The sequence below is a fragment of the Callospermophilus lateralis genome, chromosome X (genome assembly GCF_048772815.1).
Source record: "Callospermophilus lateralis isolate mCalLat2 chromosome X, mCalLat2.hap1, whole genome shotgun sequence".
Taxonomy (NCBI): Eukaryota; Metazoa; Chordata; class Mammalia; order Rodentia; family Sciuridae; genus Callospermophilus; species Callospermophilus lateralis.
In genome coordinates, this window is record NC_135325.1 from 1,094,079 (window position 1) to 1,109,017 (window position 14,939).

The window sequence follows — 14,939 nt, forward strand, 5'->3', positions numbered from 1 at the left end:
AACCCTAGTCACATAAGCTCAAACTCTCAGAGTTGTATTCCATCTGCTATGACCCAAGTTCAAGTCTTCATTACCCCTTTGTAGTGGTCATATGTTGGCCATTACAAGTCTCCATTTCCCTCTTATTATAACAGTTGTACCCTAAGTTCACTCAGGAAAACCAACCACTTCCTACCCCACCCCTTACTCAAGAGTGAAGTATGTACTGTAATCAAAGTTGACCAATCATTTCATTCCCAGACCACCATGATTGGTGAGAAATGGCCACGTGATTCCATTAGAGGCAATGTAAAACTATGAGAATTTCCTTGAGGGTTGTAGGAGACAGGAGACAGGAATTGTAGACATACAGAACCTTATGATTATGTTGACCATTGAGCAAATAATAAGAAGTGGAGGGGGTGGAAATAAGGAAAAGGAAGAGAAGGAGGAGGAGGAAGAAGAAGAAGAAGAGGAGATAGAGGAGGACAGAAAAGAGGATTTCTTGATGGCATTTGAGTCTTGTGTCAAGCTATGCCTAAAAACACATCTGCTTTTAATTACAGCTACATGAGCCCTGAAGTTCTTTAAGCTATTGTGTTTATAGAGTAAAATAAATGTACATATTTGATGGGACCTTTAATATAACAGCTTGCTAAATTTTGCACTATTTCCTTGAAATGTGCATCAATGCTCCTCTCCACACAGTTGTTAGAATGGTCTGATCAAGATATTCACTTGCTCAAAATGCTTTTCATTACCACAGTTAAAGTCCTCCATATGTTTGCTATCCTTAATATGTGTGTTCCATCTTCTGTCCTAGCAATCATCCCCACATATTCTCTTCTTCAGCACCACTGCATTTCTCACTCCAGCCCCCTTGTTCCACCTCTGCTCCTTTCAATCAGTGCAAAGATATTTGGTGAATACTTATTGAGTGCCAGGTACTGGATGCTGGGATATAAACCAAACAGAGAAGAATCCTGGTCCTCATGAAGCTGAAGATAAACACTGAAAGATGGGAATTAAGCAAATACACAAGGAAAGCATAGCCTGGATCATGTGCAGAAAAACAAAACAAATAAGTGTGATGGAAAATTCTGGGTGAGGTGCAATGTTAAATAGGATGGTTAGTTTGCAGAGAAGCTGACATGTTAGCAGAGAACTAAAGTTGATTAAGGACTTTGAGAAAATCATTCCAGGCAGAAGGAGGAATGGAATCACCATATGACCCAGCTATACCACTTCTTGGTATATATCCAAGAGGAGTAAAATAAGTGTATCATAATGATTAATGCACACCAATGTTTACAGCAGCATAATTCACAACAGCCAAGTTATATAACTAGCCTAAATGCCTGTGAACAGATGAGTGGATGAAGAAAATGTGGTACATATACACAAAGGAGTTTTACTCAACCCTAAAGAAGAATGAAATTAATGCATTATGGATGGTACTAGAGAATGTCATGTTAATTGAAATATGCCAGACTGAGAACATCAAGAGTTGAACATTTTGTCTGATATGAGAGAGAGAGAGAGAGAGAGAATCTCACAAAAATAGAAGGGGGACCAATTGAGGAAGAATAGAGAAGGAAGGAGATGGGCAGGGCATGAGGAAGTAGTGGGGAGTAAAATCTACCAAATTTTGCTAGGTTCATGTATGAATAAATACAATGAACCATGCTTATACATATAATTATGATACAATAATTAAAATAATAATAGTAATCAAAAGGAGATCAGTAGAGTAGAGACAGAGGATTGGGGTGAGGGAGAAAGGCAGTTACTGGAAAATGAGATTGATCAAATTATATAATATGCGTGTGTGAATATGGCATAATGAATCCCATATTAGGATTAGTTACAATGCAACAATAAAAATAATTAAAAATGAACATCAAGGCAAAAACTATTGTAAGCCAAAATGTATATCCTGAATTCTTTGTTAAAAGAAATGTGTATGAGCAAATTAGGGAAAGTGCTTACATTTCCATCCAATTTGTTTAACTTAAAATTTTCCCTGTTTAGATGTATAATAAATAAATTTTGCTCCAAGCACAATTCCATTCTCACTGAAAAATAAACAAGAGTGCATGCCCTTTGGAGTATTGCAGGCATTACAATATTAATTAATTGAGAATAGAATGTGCATCTAAATTATCAACTTGCATTATTTGAATATATTACAGAAAGTGTTATTATTTTAAAAATAACTTTCCATATTTTTTTGTTAGACTATTCTGCATTTCAGAGCTTACTCATTCAACTAGGCTTGACCCAGTTTATTTTACGTAGGACATGTGACTCTTACTTGATACAAATGCAAATAAAAAAATTCATTATACTATTTTGGCTTGGAGAAACTATTGACAAATAAGTAAAGAGATATAGCTTAAAAATGTGGATGCATGATTATAGCATTGATAATATTTTCCTATATATTATGCAAAACTGACTACAGTGCATATAATTCATTAATTTATTTTTATCCCATTTTGTTACAGAATGATTCAAGGAATCTTAAATAATTCATATGATAAAATAACATTTTTTCACATTTTTAAAATAAAGGAATAATTCAGAAAACTTTAGCCAGTAGGAAAATTAGATAGGGAATTTGAAATGATGCTTGGAACTGATTTTTTAATGTTCATATAACAGCATTTAGTTCTGTTTTTCCATGACTCTTCTAGTCTTTCTCTACAATTACAAATTTAATTTAGATCACTTAATAAAAATTGAAAACCACAGGTTCAGTTCAATTGGATAAGCATTCACTTCTATTAATTTAAGTTATTCATAGAGAAACAAAAGTCATAAATTAACTGATAAGTAACAGCAGCTTAAATAAGTAAGAAAGAAATAACCAAGCAGACCATTCACTTCTGCATACCATTTTAGGAGTTAGGATGTTGTCAAAAAATATATGACTGAGTTTATAGCCCTTTAAGTCCAGTTTTGGCTCTGCTGATTAAAATTAATTTCAATGTGGACACAGCAATTACCTTCTTCATGATTCTGTTCCTGTGTCTGAAAATCTTCTGTCCCATTTTCCTTAATGAAAGTGTTATGAAAATCAAAAAGTCTAATCAATTTGAAAATACCTTATTGATTATAAATGGACTAGCAATAAAACGTTTTATTAGAAATAGAAGAAATAAGTTCAACATTGAAAAGAAAAAAATAGAAACAATTAATATGGAGTTGGACAATATTGGTTCTGTGATTTCTTTTTCTCACATAATAGTGGTCCATTTCTGTCTCTGTCTCCACTGGCCACAAAGAACCATTCTCTTCTCTTTTGCTTAACAGTTCTGTTGGGTAACAAATTATGTGATTTTTCTCTTGATGTTAGTCTGCTCCTAACCTCCTTCTGAATTTCTAGAATTACAGCCTATGACTTCTCAGTCCCTCAACTTTAATGGTTTTGAGAAATACTGTCAGTCCCCCTTCTTCCAGTTCCTTCTCTTCTGCCAGACCTTGAGTCTTCCTGCTGGTCCACATCATCAAAAGGTTAAGTTTCCTGAAGACAAGGATTTTCTGATTTGTCGACCTGGAATTGATACAAGCTCCTAATGTAGTTCTTTTTTAGCTAACCTTCCTTGCAGCTAGCGCAAATCATGTGTGCCAATCCTGGCCAACCCCAAGAGGGGTCTTGTAGGAGCATCCAGAAACGTCTCTTTTCTCTGTATATTGAAAAGAGATATTTGAAATAAAATATCATTCTTCATCACTTGATTCAATGATGGTTGTGAGAGAAGCTGGTAACTGCAGCCACTTTACAGCTAAAGATGGTGGAGCAGAGAGAGGGAAGTGCCATTGAACTGCTAAAGCTGTGTCTTCCTGGGCTACTTGCTATGCAAGATGATAAATCCTCATGTCTGGAGACACCTGCAATTGATTATTCTCCTCCTTGCCAGTCAAATGCTTTCTAAATAATGCCTCTTTTTCCTTCTCCAACTTTGCCTTCCTAGTCTTCTTTCCAGAAGCTCATACTGGCACATCCATTACCCTCATGCACTTGCTCATTTATTCACTTGATTTTGTGCTTTTCTGGAACCCAAGTTAGGATGATGTATTCTACCAAAGGGATACCAAAGGAATAATGTTGGAATGGCAAAAAATAATACTACAATACCCACAATTATGGTCTGCATAGTGTACCCTATTTATGTTACCCTTGTCTAGCTGCTTCTCTGTCCTTATGAATAGTACTAATGTCATGTTGTAGCACATTCTCTTTTCTATTCACTTCTAGAGTGGGAAAGTGAATTTCCTTTTCTGGCTGGGGATCATCAGATTTTTTTTGAGTTCTTAGTCTACTGTTCCCATCAACAGGAAAACTTCCAAAATAATAAGTTTAGCTCAATAACCAAACAAAAATTTTCTCTTATTTTTCTAGGCATCTTGTATATAGCAAAATGGGAACTTAGGAGTAAAGAAGTGAAAAACATGTTTTAACTCAAGCAATTCTGCATGCTAAAATGAAGGGGAAAAAAAACAGCCCAAAGTAATTCTTCACTTACAATTCATTGTTTCACATAAAAATCTCTATTGGGTTTTAGTCAACTATTTAGTAATTTTAGATATTTCCTAAGTGTACCATTTATGGTTGTGTTTATCTGGACACTCAACTCCTTAGATTTTAATACGTTCCTTCAAAGCATAGTGCTATTCCAAAAATCAAAAGAACTTTGTACTCTCCTGCTTCAGAGAAAAAAATGTAAACACTGCACATATGAAGGAATAAAACTGCCACAATTAAAATCTACCCCATCAAATTAAAAATGAAACCTTGAATGATTGCCTAGGGTATAACTGAGGTAGTTTATTCCATAAACCACTGAGAGGGGAAAATGGTATGAGTTTTCTCCATATACCGTCACCATAACAAACCATTAAGTGCTTCTCAAAGAGCAGTTCCCAGGACCCAGCCCTACTGTACTTGCCACTGGGTGTTCCACACCAGTCCACCACTTTGCACTTGACCAAGAAGGATGCTTTGGCATTTAAAACTCTAACACTCCCAGGCAAAAGTAAATATCACTGGAGATCACGATGACATTTTTTAAGTTAACAAACACACTAAAAGAAATCACTTTGGCTGTTTATGGAGCAAAAGCTCAAACAAGGGTAGGCTCTACCTTGAACCTTTTGTGTGGCTCTGTTGTGACACTTGGTTTAATAATTTAAAAGGATCTGGGTGAATTTAGAGGGTCAAGATGCATTAAATTCAACAAAGATTTCTCTAGTGCTGATATATACCAAGCAAAGCTTTTTGGCAACTGGGGCACCTTAGTGAGCAAATACAGAGGATGAGTCCAGGGCTCGTGGAAGATGACTTAAGAAAGGAAGATGAAGAAAAAAATCATCAGTCTTTGCTCTATGGCAACAGGGTAAAAGAAATAGAAAAGGCTCAGGGGCAATGTTTTTGTTCCCTCCCACTTGTGTGGGATGCCCACAGTACAGGTATTCTGTCTTTGCAGACAAGGACACAGTGAGCAGGCTCCAGCAGGATCATAGACTAGCTGTTAAAACCATCAGCTGGCCTGAACATCAAATTAGATGGGTGCAGTTAAAGGTCCCCTTTACTCCCCATTTTCAGATTGACTAAAATACATTTTCTCTTTTTTTCTACAAGTGGACTCCACATCTGAGATGCCACATGAAATGCTTCTTCTTGTTGTGGGGAGGCATCATGATGCAGAAATAATTCACTTAGTTGCTGCATCACTTGGGCAAGAGAAACTTGGCTTTCTCTTCATGGTCAAATTTAGATAAGGCAATGATGCACATAACGATTGCACCAACCTCTGGCACACAAACAGGAATTGTTTTTCCTATATGAAAAAGGAAATGAAAATCATATATAATTATTTGAATATATTGTTAGGGGTCGTTTCTTGTTTGATGAACTGGCTGACTGCTTGACTCCTTTTGACTTGGCATGCAAAAGAAGTTGTAAGAAAATGCACTTTGCATGTGAGAATGAAGAGAACACAAAGCAAAGCTTGGCTTCTGAGCTTGGAATCCTCATCACAGCTTCTGACCCTTGCTCCCAGTAGTGCTCATATGAAATTTCCCACATGCCCTGAGCTGGTCCTCATCTCGGGCTGACAACTAGTGGGGTGGGAATGCAGTAGTTTTCCCACGTCTCCACTGCACTCCGGACTTTTCATCAGCTTACAAGGCGAGTGCCTTCTCTTCCTTGCCCCGCTCCAAAAAAGCCCTAGTAGGAATCCTGTCATATCAAGGCTGAGAATGTGCTGACAGTTTTCTTCACTCCACTCTGAAGTTCTTATTAATTCCAAGAGCATAATGCATTGAGATTCCCAAAATCAGTACTGAAGCAACAATTTTCAGAACAATTAGTGGGTCAATGATTTATTTAGTGAATGCTTTCTATTTAGGATAGTACCAATGACCATTTCTAGAAATGAATAATTCTTATTTTTTATATTTAGTGTTTCCAGTAAGTATCATTTTATGTTTCTAAACAGTTGTTGACAGCAGAAATGGAGGGTCATGATTTAAGTGGACAGGAATCTTAGGAGTATCGGCATGGAACCAAAACCAAATAAGAACAATAACAAAAATACATTATTTTCTAGCAACAGAAAGTTACAATATTTATTTAACAAATAATTACTGAGCACCATCTTCTGTCAAGTAGTTTCTAGGTGCTGTGGATGTCAGTGAACAACACACTCACAAAAAACAATTTCTGCCTTCATAAGATTTGCATTCTATTAGGTATTAATAAGTATAATAAATAAGTAAAATGTGAGGTTAAATGTGGAAAAAAGAAAAAGAAGAGCAGGGTAAGGGACTAGGAGCAGATCACAGTATCACACATAGTGGTCAGGATGGGCTTTGTTTCCAAGGTGATACCTGACCCTGCTTGCACAGAGCAGGCTCCTTATCACTTTAGGGAAATAATAGCAGAAATCCTTTTATTTTTTGATTGCCTAGTATATGTTAATCCTATCCTAGGTGCCTTTCAATATCATTTCTAATTTTCAAAACTATCCTATAAAGTAGGGTACTTCATCTCATTTTTTTACAACAGGAAAATGAAGGCTTAGGGAAGTTAATTATGGGGCCCAAGATCACACAGCAAATAAATGTCCGAGCAGCAATCTTTATTTTGGTAACTCATTCAAAAGCTCATGGTCTTTCTACCCTACCAGGCTTGCTCAAGATGTGGTTTCTCAAGGTACAGGGTAGGAAGCTACTAGAACTCTCTGGAGGTGTACATTAACAAGTGCAGATTCGAGGTCCCTATGCAGGTGCTACTCAATTCCATTTTCTGTAGAATGACCCAGGAACATGAATATTTAACAAGTTTCCATGAAAACTCTGCCACATGCTCAAGTTTGAGAACCACTATTAAAACGTGCTGCCTCTGCCTTTCGATAGAGTGATCATGATGTTTGCTATCATGACCTATTTCTAGCTGTAAGATTTCCAAACCAGGGTTGAAAAGCAAATTATCATGTGCAAAAGACTGTCCGAGACTGAAGTATGTGTTAGCCTCTGGGTCTAAGTGCTTATTCTGTACGGTGGGTCAAAGCCAGGTTTGTTTCTGCCTTTGCCCATTAACCCAGATCCTAGCCACATGAGAGAGGCAGTCCCAGCACTAAGAAATTAAGGACACACAATATTCTTGGGGGTCCCTGCTAGGTCTCTGGGGGATTCTATATCCCTTCCATCAATTTTGAGGAATCACTGTCTTCAGGACACATTCTGCCTTCAAGAACAACCTCAGAGCCACTTCTCCTAACAAGTCTTCCCTTTCTAGTGTTAATGGAAGTGACACCTTCCTTTCCCAGCTCATAAAATAAACCCATTCAAGAAGTGAAGCTGCACAATTGCTATCTACCTTTACCTTTCAGGCCCCACCCATCAGCTTCATCCTTCCTTGTTTGAAAATTTAACAATTCTAAAAGCTTCTTTAAAAAGAAAACCAATGGGCTGGGGATGTGGCTCAAGCGGTAACGCGCTCGCCTGGCATGCGTGCGGCCCGGGTTCGATCCTCAGCACCATATACAAAAAACAAAGATGTTGTGTCCGCCGAGAACTAAAAAAAAAAAATAAATATTGAAAATTCTCTCTCTCTCTCTCCCTCCCTCTCTCACTCTCTCTTTAAAAAAAAAATAAAAAGAAAACCAAAACAAAATGAAATAGCTATATATAAGGCTGCATTTTTGTCCACCCACACAGACAAGTTCTGTGAACCAACTGCTAGCCTTGGTAATAACCAACTAAATTCTGAAATGCCAAATATGCCAATAAAATCCAAAATGTGATGCAATTTTCTTCAAGAAAGATAGGAAGTTGGTGCTGGGATATCCAATCAGGAAAATTTTAGAAGGAGAAGGGATCTTGGATATCACTCATTCAACATAGTCCTTTGACAACCAAAGAAATCAAAGAAAATGAAATCATGCTAGGCACAGTGGTGCATGCATATAAGCTGTAATCCTAGCAGCTCAGGAGACTGAATCAGGGGTATCACAAGGTCAAAGTCAGCCTCAGCAACTTAGTGAGGCTCTCAGCAACTTGATGAGATCCTGTCTCAAATAAAAAATAAAAAGGGCTGGGGATGTAGCTGAGTAGTTAAATGCCTCTTGGTTCAATACCAATTCCTGGCACTTAAAAAATCATGTATGACTAAAAAAATAAAAATAATTTAAAAAATCATGTAGCTAATGAGGAGCAGGGATGTGACTATAGTAAAGTTTTCTGGCAACAGTTTATTCTTACAGACCCAGCTTGGAATATTTGCTCCCCATTTCCTCTCACTCCACTGTGCTTTTTCTCAATATACAATTTCTATAATTAAGAATCAAGGATGATTATATTGTTGATTAACTCTAAGAAAGGTATCCTTAATTTCTCCATGCTCAAAGATTCTCACATGTATAAAGAACAAGGATTGATAACAGGGAAATTATAATCACACAACTACCATTGACTGATTCATTAATTCAACCAATATTTATTTTTTTTTCCTATCATGTCCTGGGCACATGATGTAAAAAAGAAAGTAGATGGAAATGGACAAAAATTTACATTTTAGTGAGGAAATACATTAAAAAAAAGAAATCTGTAAAACTCTCCATTGGTATTGGTGAGTGCTAAGGAGAAAAATCAAAGAATAGGAACGGGAAGTGAGGATGTATGTGTGGGGGGCATGGTGTCAGGGGTGGAAGAGTTGTACATTTTTTGTGGTGCTGGGGATTGAATCCAGGACCTTATGCTTGTGAGGCAAGCATTCTACCAACTGAGCTATATCCCTAGCACAAGGAGTTACATTTTTGACCAAGTGGTCAAGAAAGTCCTCTTTAAGAAATAAAGATCATATCTTGAGAACACACATGAGTACTACCTAAGAGAATCTCAACACCTATCCCTGCATAGAATGATAAACAAAGATCAGATTTTGGGGTCTGAGGCTGTAGCTCCGTGGCAGAGCACTTGCTAGCATGTTTGAGGCACTGGGTTAAATCCTTAACACCGCATAAAAATGAAACAAATAAAATAAAGGCATGCTGTCCATCTACAACTATAAAAAATTTTTAAAAAGATTAGATTTGGGAAGGTTGAAAAAAGTGGAATACTGATTTTTTTCACCTGCTGCTGTTAGTATTACAAGTGGCCAGAAACGGGGAGAAGTAGGATGGCACAATTAAGAGGCAGCAGCTACACTTTCAAGGATGCCAGGAAGAGTTTTGTTAGTATCTGAGGTGAAAAGAAATGTGTGATGGTTTATAGTTTAATATAAAGGAAAACTATGCTTAGACAGAATTTAGAGAATAGAATTAAGATTGATGAGAGGTATTATTTTGCTAAAAATAATTCAGAGAACATGAAGTAATGCCAAGACTACTTGGCAAGATGATATGTGACTTAAAACTTGACAAAAATGTTGAAAAGTTCAGACATTTGATTCATCCAAATATGTAATTAATTATGAGGATTGGGGCTGAAGTGTGAAATTTATATAGAGATGATGACTAACTCAACAGTTTTGAGATCTTACCATGTGCTACACAGGGACAATATTTGAGAGATGCTGAGGAATGGGACACCATTCTACATCAGGGAACTTTTTTCACTGTGGGTAAGTCTGTTTGCTCTTCCTCCTGGGCATCTAGCCTGAATACATTTCCAAGTCTTTCTTCTAGTTAGGAGTGACTTGTGAATAAGTTCTGGCCAATGCGATCTTAGTGCATATTTGTTGGATGCTTCTTCTAAATTTGCCCATAAACCTAAAGGATTACAGTGTCTCAAAATGCAAAGTGATGTGGTTCCTCAGTCATCACCTGCAAGGCTATCTGCCAAATATCTGATTCAACAACAAGATATCATGTCAACAAGATATTTACATCTGTGGTATTAAAGTACTGAGATTTGAGGCAGCTTGTGTTACCCAAGTAATAAAATTATTAATAAACACTCACATAGACATTTACAGTTTCAATAATGCTTTCACATATTAAATGATTCTGACATCTACTCTGGGAACTAGATCAGATTTTCATTTTTTCCATTCTATAGGAGCTGAAATTGATATCTACTGAGCATTGAATTACTTGGTCATAATCATATAGGTAAGACACAGAGGGCAAGTATTCTAAACCACTAGCTCTCAAATTTATTTAAAAAATTAATGTAAGACAAGCATGGAGATCGATCTATGTAAGACATTTGATAAGCATAGACAAACTTAAGAATATTCAAATGAGCCAATTATTATTCTTGATTGCAAGAGTCACAGAAGACTCTACTGGAAGAGCTAGGCTTTATGGTGTTCACAAATTGACAAGAGAAATGAGAGAAGAAACATGGAGACAGTTCCTGTAAATTTTGACATGTAATATGAGTGGAGAACAGAAATAGAAGAGAATTGGCATTTGTTCTAATGTTTCAAGGGAAGCTGGAGCAAGCAATGCAGTTTTATGAAGGAAAACAGGAACTGGTAATTCAATACAAATCAAAAAAATATTTATTGAGTGCTTGCCAGATGGAGGGCCTTCCAAAACTGTACAGAGGATACAGAGAGGAGATAACAAGGGCACAGCCCTTGTTTTAAATGCATTTATAATCTACTAGGGGAAATGGTCACAAATGACCGTAACACAATGTTGAATAAGATAAACATCAATAAGAACAGCAATGGGGTTCAAGAGACAGAAAAAAGGCATGGGAAGGACACAGGAAGGAAAGGTGAAGCTTCATACAGGACACAGAATGTCAAAATTGACCCTGGAGAAGGTACTGTCACTGAGGATGACACATATTCATGAACACATGAACTCACAAGGACCACAGACAGAATTCCAAAGAGAAGGGTTTTATCAATATTTTGAATAAGGATCACTGCTTTATGAATAATTAAATGACTCTAAAATATGATTCTTGTTTAGGGCACAACAAAATGAAATTTATAATTAGGGAATGTTTGTTTAAACATGGAATCAAAAACTTACAGTAATATCATGTTATAAAAATTTCTATTCCTACCAAAACTGTCTAACTTCCAATGAATTCATTTAACAATCAGCATTACAAACCACAAGGTAGTGAATTTGTGTTTCATTATGTCACCAGAGGCAATCAAAAGGCAGTTCACTAAGATGTTCTGCCAAATAAGGGCCACCTACCATGAACAAGGCTTCATAATTTTCAATCATCTTCTGCACCACAGCAATGATGGCCGTGCTCTCTTCAGCTCTGGCTGAGCTCTGGACTGAGAATTCTTTGTCCGATGACTTCTGTTTGTGCAACAGGTTGGGTCCAAATATGGTGGCCAAGTTTAGAGATGTCATTTTGTTCCCAGTGACCTATTGGAGAAGGGAATACAAGGACTGTAGTTTCGTTTGCTTTTCAAAATACTGGATGATTCAATCAAAGAAAGTTCTTTCCTTTTCCATTTTTTTCCCTGCAAGAACAATATCATCTCTGTCAGAATCCATGAAAGGTACCATCATTTTCCTTTTGTCTCATATATTGGATTGAAGCTCAGAGTTCAGTTATCATCTCAAAAACATTGAATAAAAATTTTCAATTTCAAGGTGTTTATTATGAAACTGGTACTATATAAAATTTCTATCCTGTCTATACTTAAAAAATATTGATATTCACCCATCCATCTCTTCACCATCCCTTTTCCCATCACTCCATAATGTTTTTATTGATCCATCCAAATCAGCATCTATCACAGGCTAGGAATTTTTCATGGATACTATTTAAATTTTTTTCCAACAACAATCATAGCACAGCCCTAATTTTAAAGGGCTCACATTCTAGGAAGGAAATAAGCCTATCGTTTTCAGGTAGTGAACATGAAGTATAAAGCTGTCAACTCCAGAATCCATGGGAACACTACCATAGAGGTAGCAGTATTTGGACAACATCTAGATGGAAGAATGGAGTTTGCTGGGCTGAAAAGCAGAGAATCTGGGGCAGGGGGCAATTTCACAATAAACACCATAAGCAATGACAAAAGCATGGAAAATACATTAAGGAGTATCAGGAAGCTCAGTGCAGCAGGGGGTGTTGCAGGAAAGGCTGCATCTTTCAACTAAGAATCTATGGCCCAGGGAATGGCACATACAATGAAATGAGAATACCTGAGACACACCACCACAATCTAGGTTACAGTGGTTAGCATTTCAACTAAGGTGGAAGAAGTAGGGGTGAAGAGAGGCATCCAAAATTACTGAGGTAGAGAAAATGAGAGGGATAATGCTGAGGGTGATGATTCCATGTTTGAAGAAACAAACCAAAAAAAAAATGGAAATAGAGTAGTCAAGCAACATGGAGGTCCGAGGTTGATTTTGTTAGACTCCACCAACCTTAAGGAGTACCTGATGAAGCAGGCCAAGACTGGGTCAGAATAAGAGAAACCTGTACCTGAAAAGAAATCCTAGGGGAATTTCAAGTGTGTGCTCCCCTGTGGTAGATGTTCACCAAGGTATTATGCTCCCCTCTAGATTGAACTCTGGTGGTTCTGATGGCCTAGTTCAGAGCCATTTTGATGGTGTGGCAAGAAGTAGAAACAGTGAATGGAGACACTTTCTTCAAAATGTCTCATGGAGAAGGAGGGAGAAAGATTGGAGGAGCTAAAGGGGAATCCATGGTAAAGGAAAGGAACTACTCTTTAGCTGGAAGTATAAAAATGACACATGTTTGGTACATCAAGAAATAGAAAGCAAAATAAGCATATAGAAATTACATGCCCATAATTATTTCATCACTTCCAAGAACCAACTGTTCAGTTGCTTTTCTCTGTGCAATCATATATATATAAACTGGGGTCACACTCAATGTATTATTTTGTGCCTTGCTTATTTTCTCTTAAAAATAAATTTCATTGATCTGTCAATTTCCAAAAAGTCCTCTTTTAGTCCTTTATTGGTTCCTAGTATCCTATTACATGAATAGATCCTGATTTGTTTTAACCACAGCCAACTAATGGATATTTATGCTGTTTTCAATGTTCTGTTATTATTAAAAATGGTACAAAAACAGTGTACTCACAAAGATGCTTTGTGAGATTGGCTGAATACTGTCTTAGGAGTAATTCCTATAAGTTGAATTATAATAAGAGATAGGAGAAATTTTAAAGGCTTGGAATTTCCTTTTTAAAATTTTTAGTTGTAGATGGACACAATACCTTTGTTTATTTATATTTTTATGTGATGCTGGGGATCAAACCCAGTGCCTCACACATGCTAGGCAATTGCTCTACCACTGAGCTACAACCCCATCCCTAGAACTTCTTTTTACTCATTTGGTTCTTTTTTTTCACACAGGAGAGAGAATCTGGGTAAGTTTCTCTAGGCTGTGATTTCTCCACCTCAGCATTAGTGACATTTGGGGTCAGAAATCTTTGCTGCAGGGGCTGCGCTGTATGGCACAATGTTGACTAGCCTTAGTCAACTAAATGCTAGTAGTATCCCTCCACATCCAGTTGTTTCCTAACATGGCCATATGTCCTCTGAGGGACAAAATTTCCCCTAGTTGAGAACTACTGGTCAGTGTGAATTTTTATTTCTCTTGTCAATTCTAGCTGAAAATCTAGGACTATTGAGGGTAAGGATGTTTTCTCTACGAAGATATACACAGCCTTTGAGATGTACATGGGTGTCAGCATAGAATTCAGGAGTCTTAATGAACAGCTGAGATGAAGGTCCCTAAGTTTTGCCCTCTTCCTGTGGAGCACAGAGCTGCTGGCCACCTGTCCTGCAACTCTAGTGTGGCACACGGCTTGCTTTATTTTTAGAAGGTGAGGCCGTTTTCAGGTAAATGATTTGCTGCCAAGGGAAATTATTCTGTGCAATAAACACTAGGAATTTAAAAGAAAGCATCTTTTCTGCAGAACCTTCCATTTCTGTCTGTCTCTCTCTCTCTCTCTCTCTCTCTCTCTCTCTCTCTGAAGGAAAACAAATCATTCACTTATTAATTTTTGTTTTTTTCTTTTATCTTGTTGATGTAAAGCTTGACAAGTTTTCATTTCTCTTCCTGGAAATTCATGGTTAAGGATAAAATCAAATCCGTGTCATTTTCAAATTCCTCCATTTAGAACTCAGAGGCAAATTTAGTGCTTCCCCTCCTCACTTTAAAGTAATATTAGGGTTTTCTCCATTTTTAACATTAACAAATGGAAGATTTTGTTTTCTTTTAAAAGAATGTTTAGTACAAGGACAATCCAGAGTTCTGTTTCCGCTCTATCCTTCTCTGGTTGCTATTCTGGGAATGCAATACAATCTGTCTGTAAAATTGCACATAGATTCCAGCTGCAGACCAGGCTGCTGTGGTTTGTTACCACTTTTTGGTTTTGCTTTGTTTTTCCGTTTTATTGTTATTTAAACTGGAAAGGGGATTTGCTCCCAGAAATCTTCCACCCTTGCTCCCCATGTTTCAGCATATATTTTAATGTACATATA

The 14,939-nt window shown here is 37.1% G+C and overlaps 1 protein-coding gene across 3 annotated transcripts in view; it reads right to left on the reverse strand.

The window, feature by feature from the left end:
- The window catches only part of Arhgap6 (Rho GTPase activating protein 6), a 457,995-nt gene that overhangs the window by 16,927 nt on the left and 426,129 nt on the right, over window positions 1-14,939 (reverse strand). For all 3 annotated transcript variants that reach the window (XM_077106574.1, XM_077106575.1, XM_077106576.1), the window contains exon 9: window positions 11,652-11,831. In XM_077106574.1, the coding sequence (XP_076962689.1) occupies window positions 11,652-11,831 (180 nt within the window). The remainder of the gene's footprint in view (window positions 1-11,651; window positions 11,832-14,939) is intronic.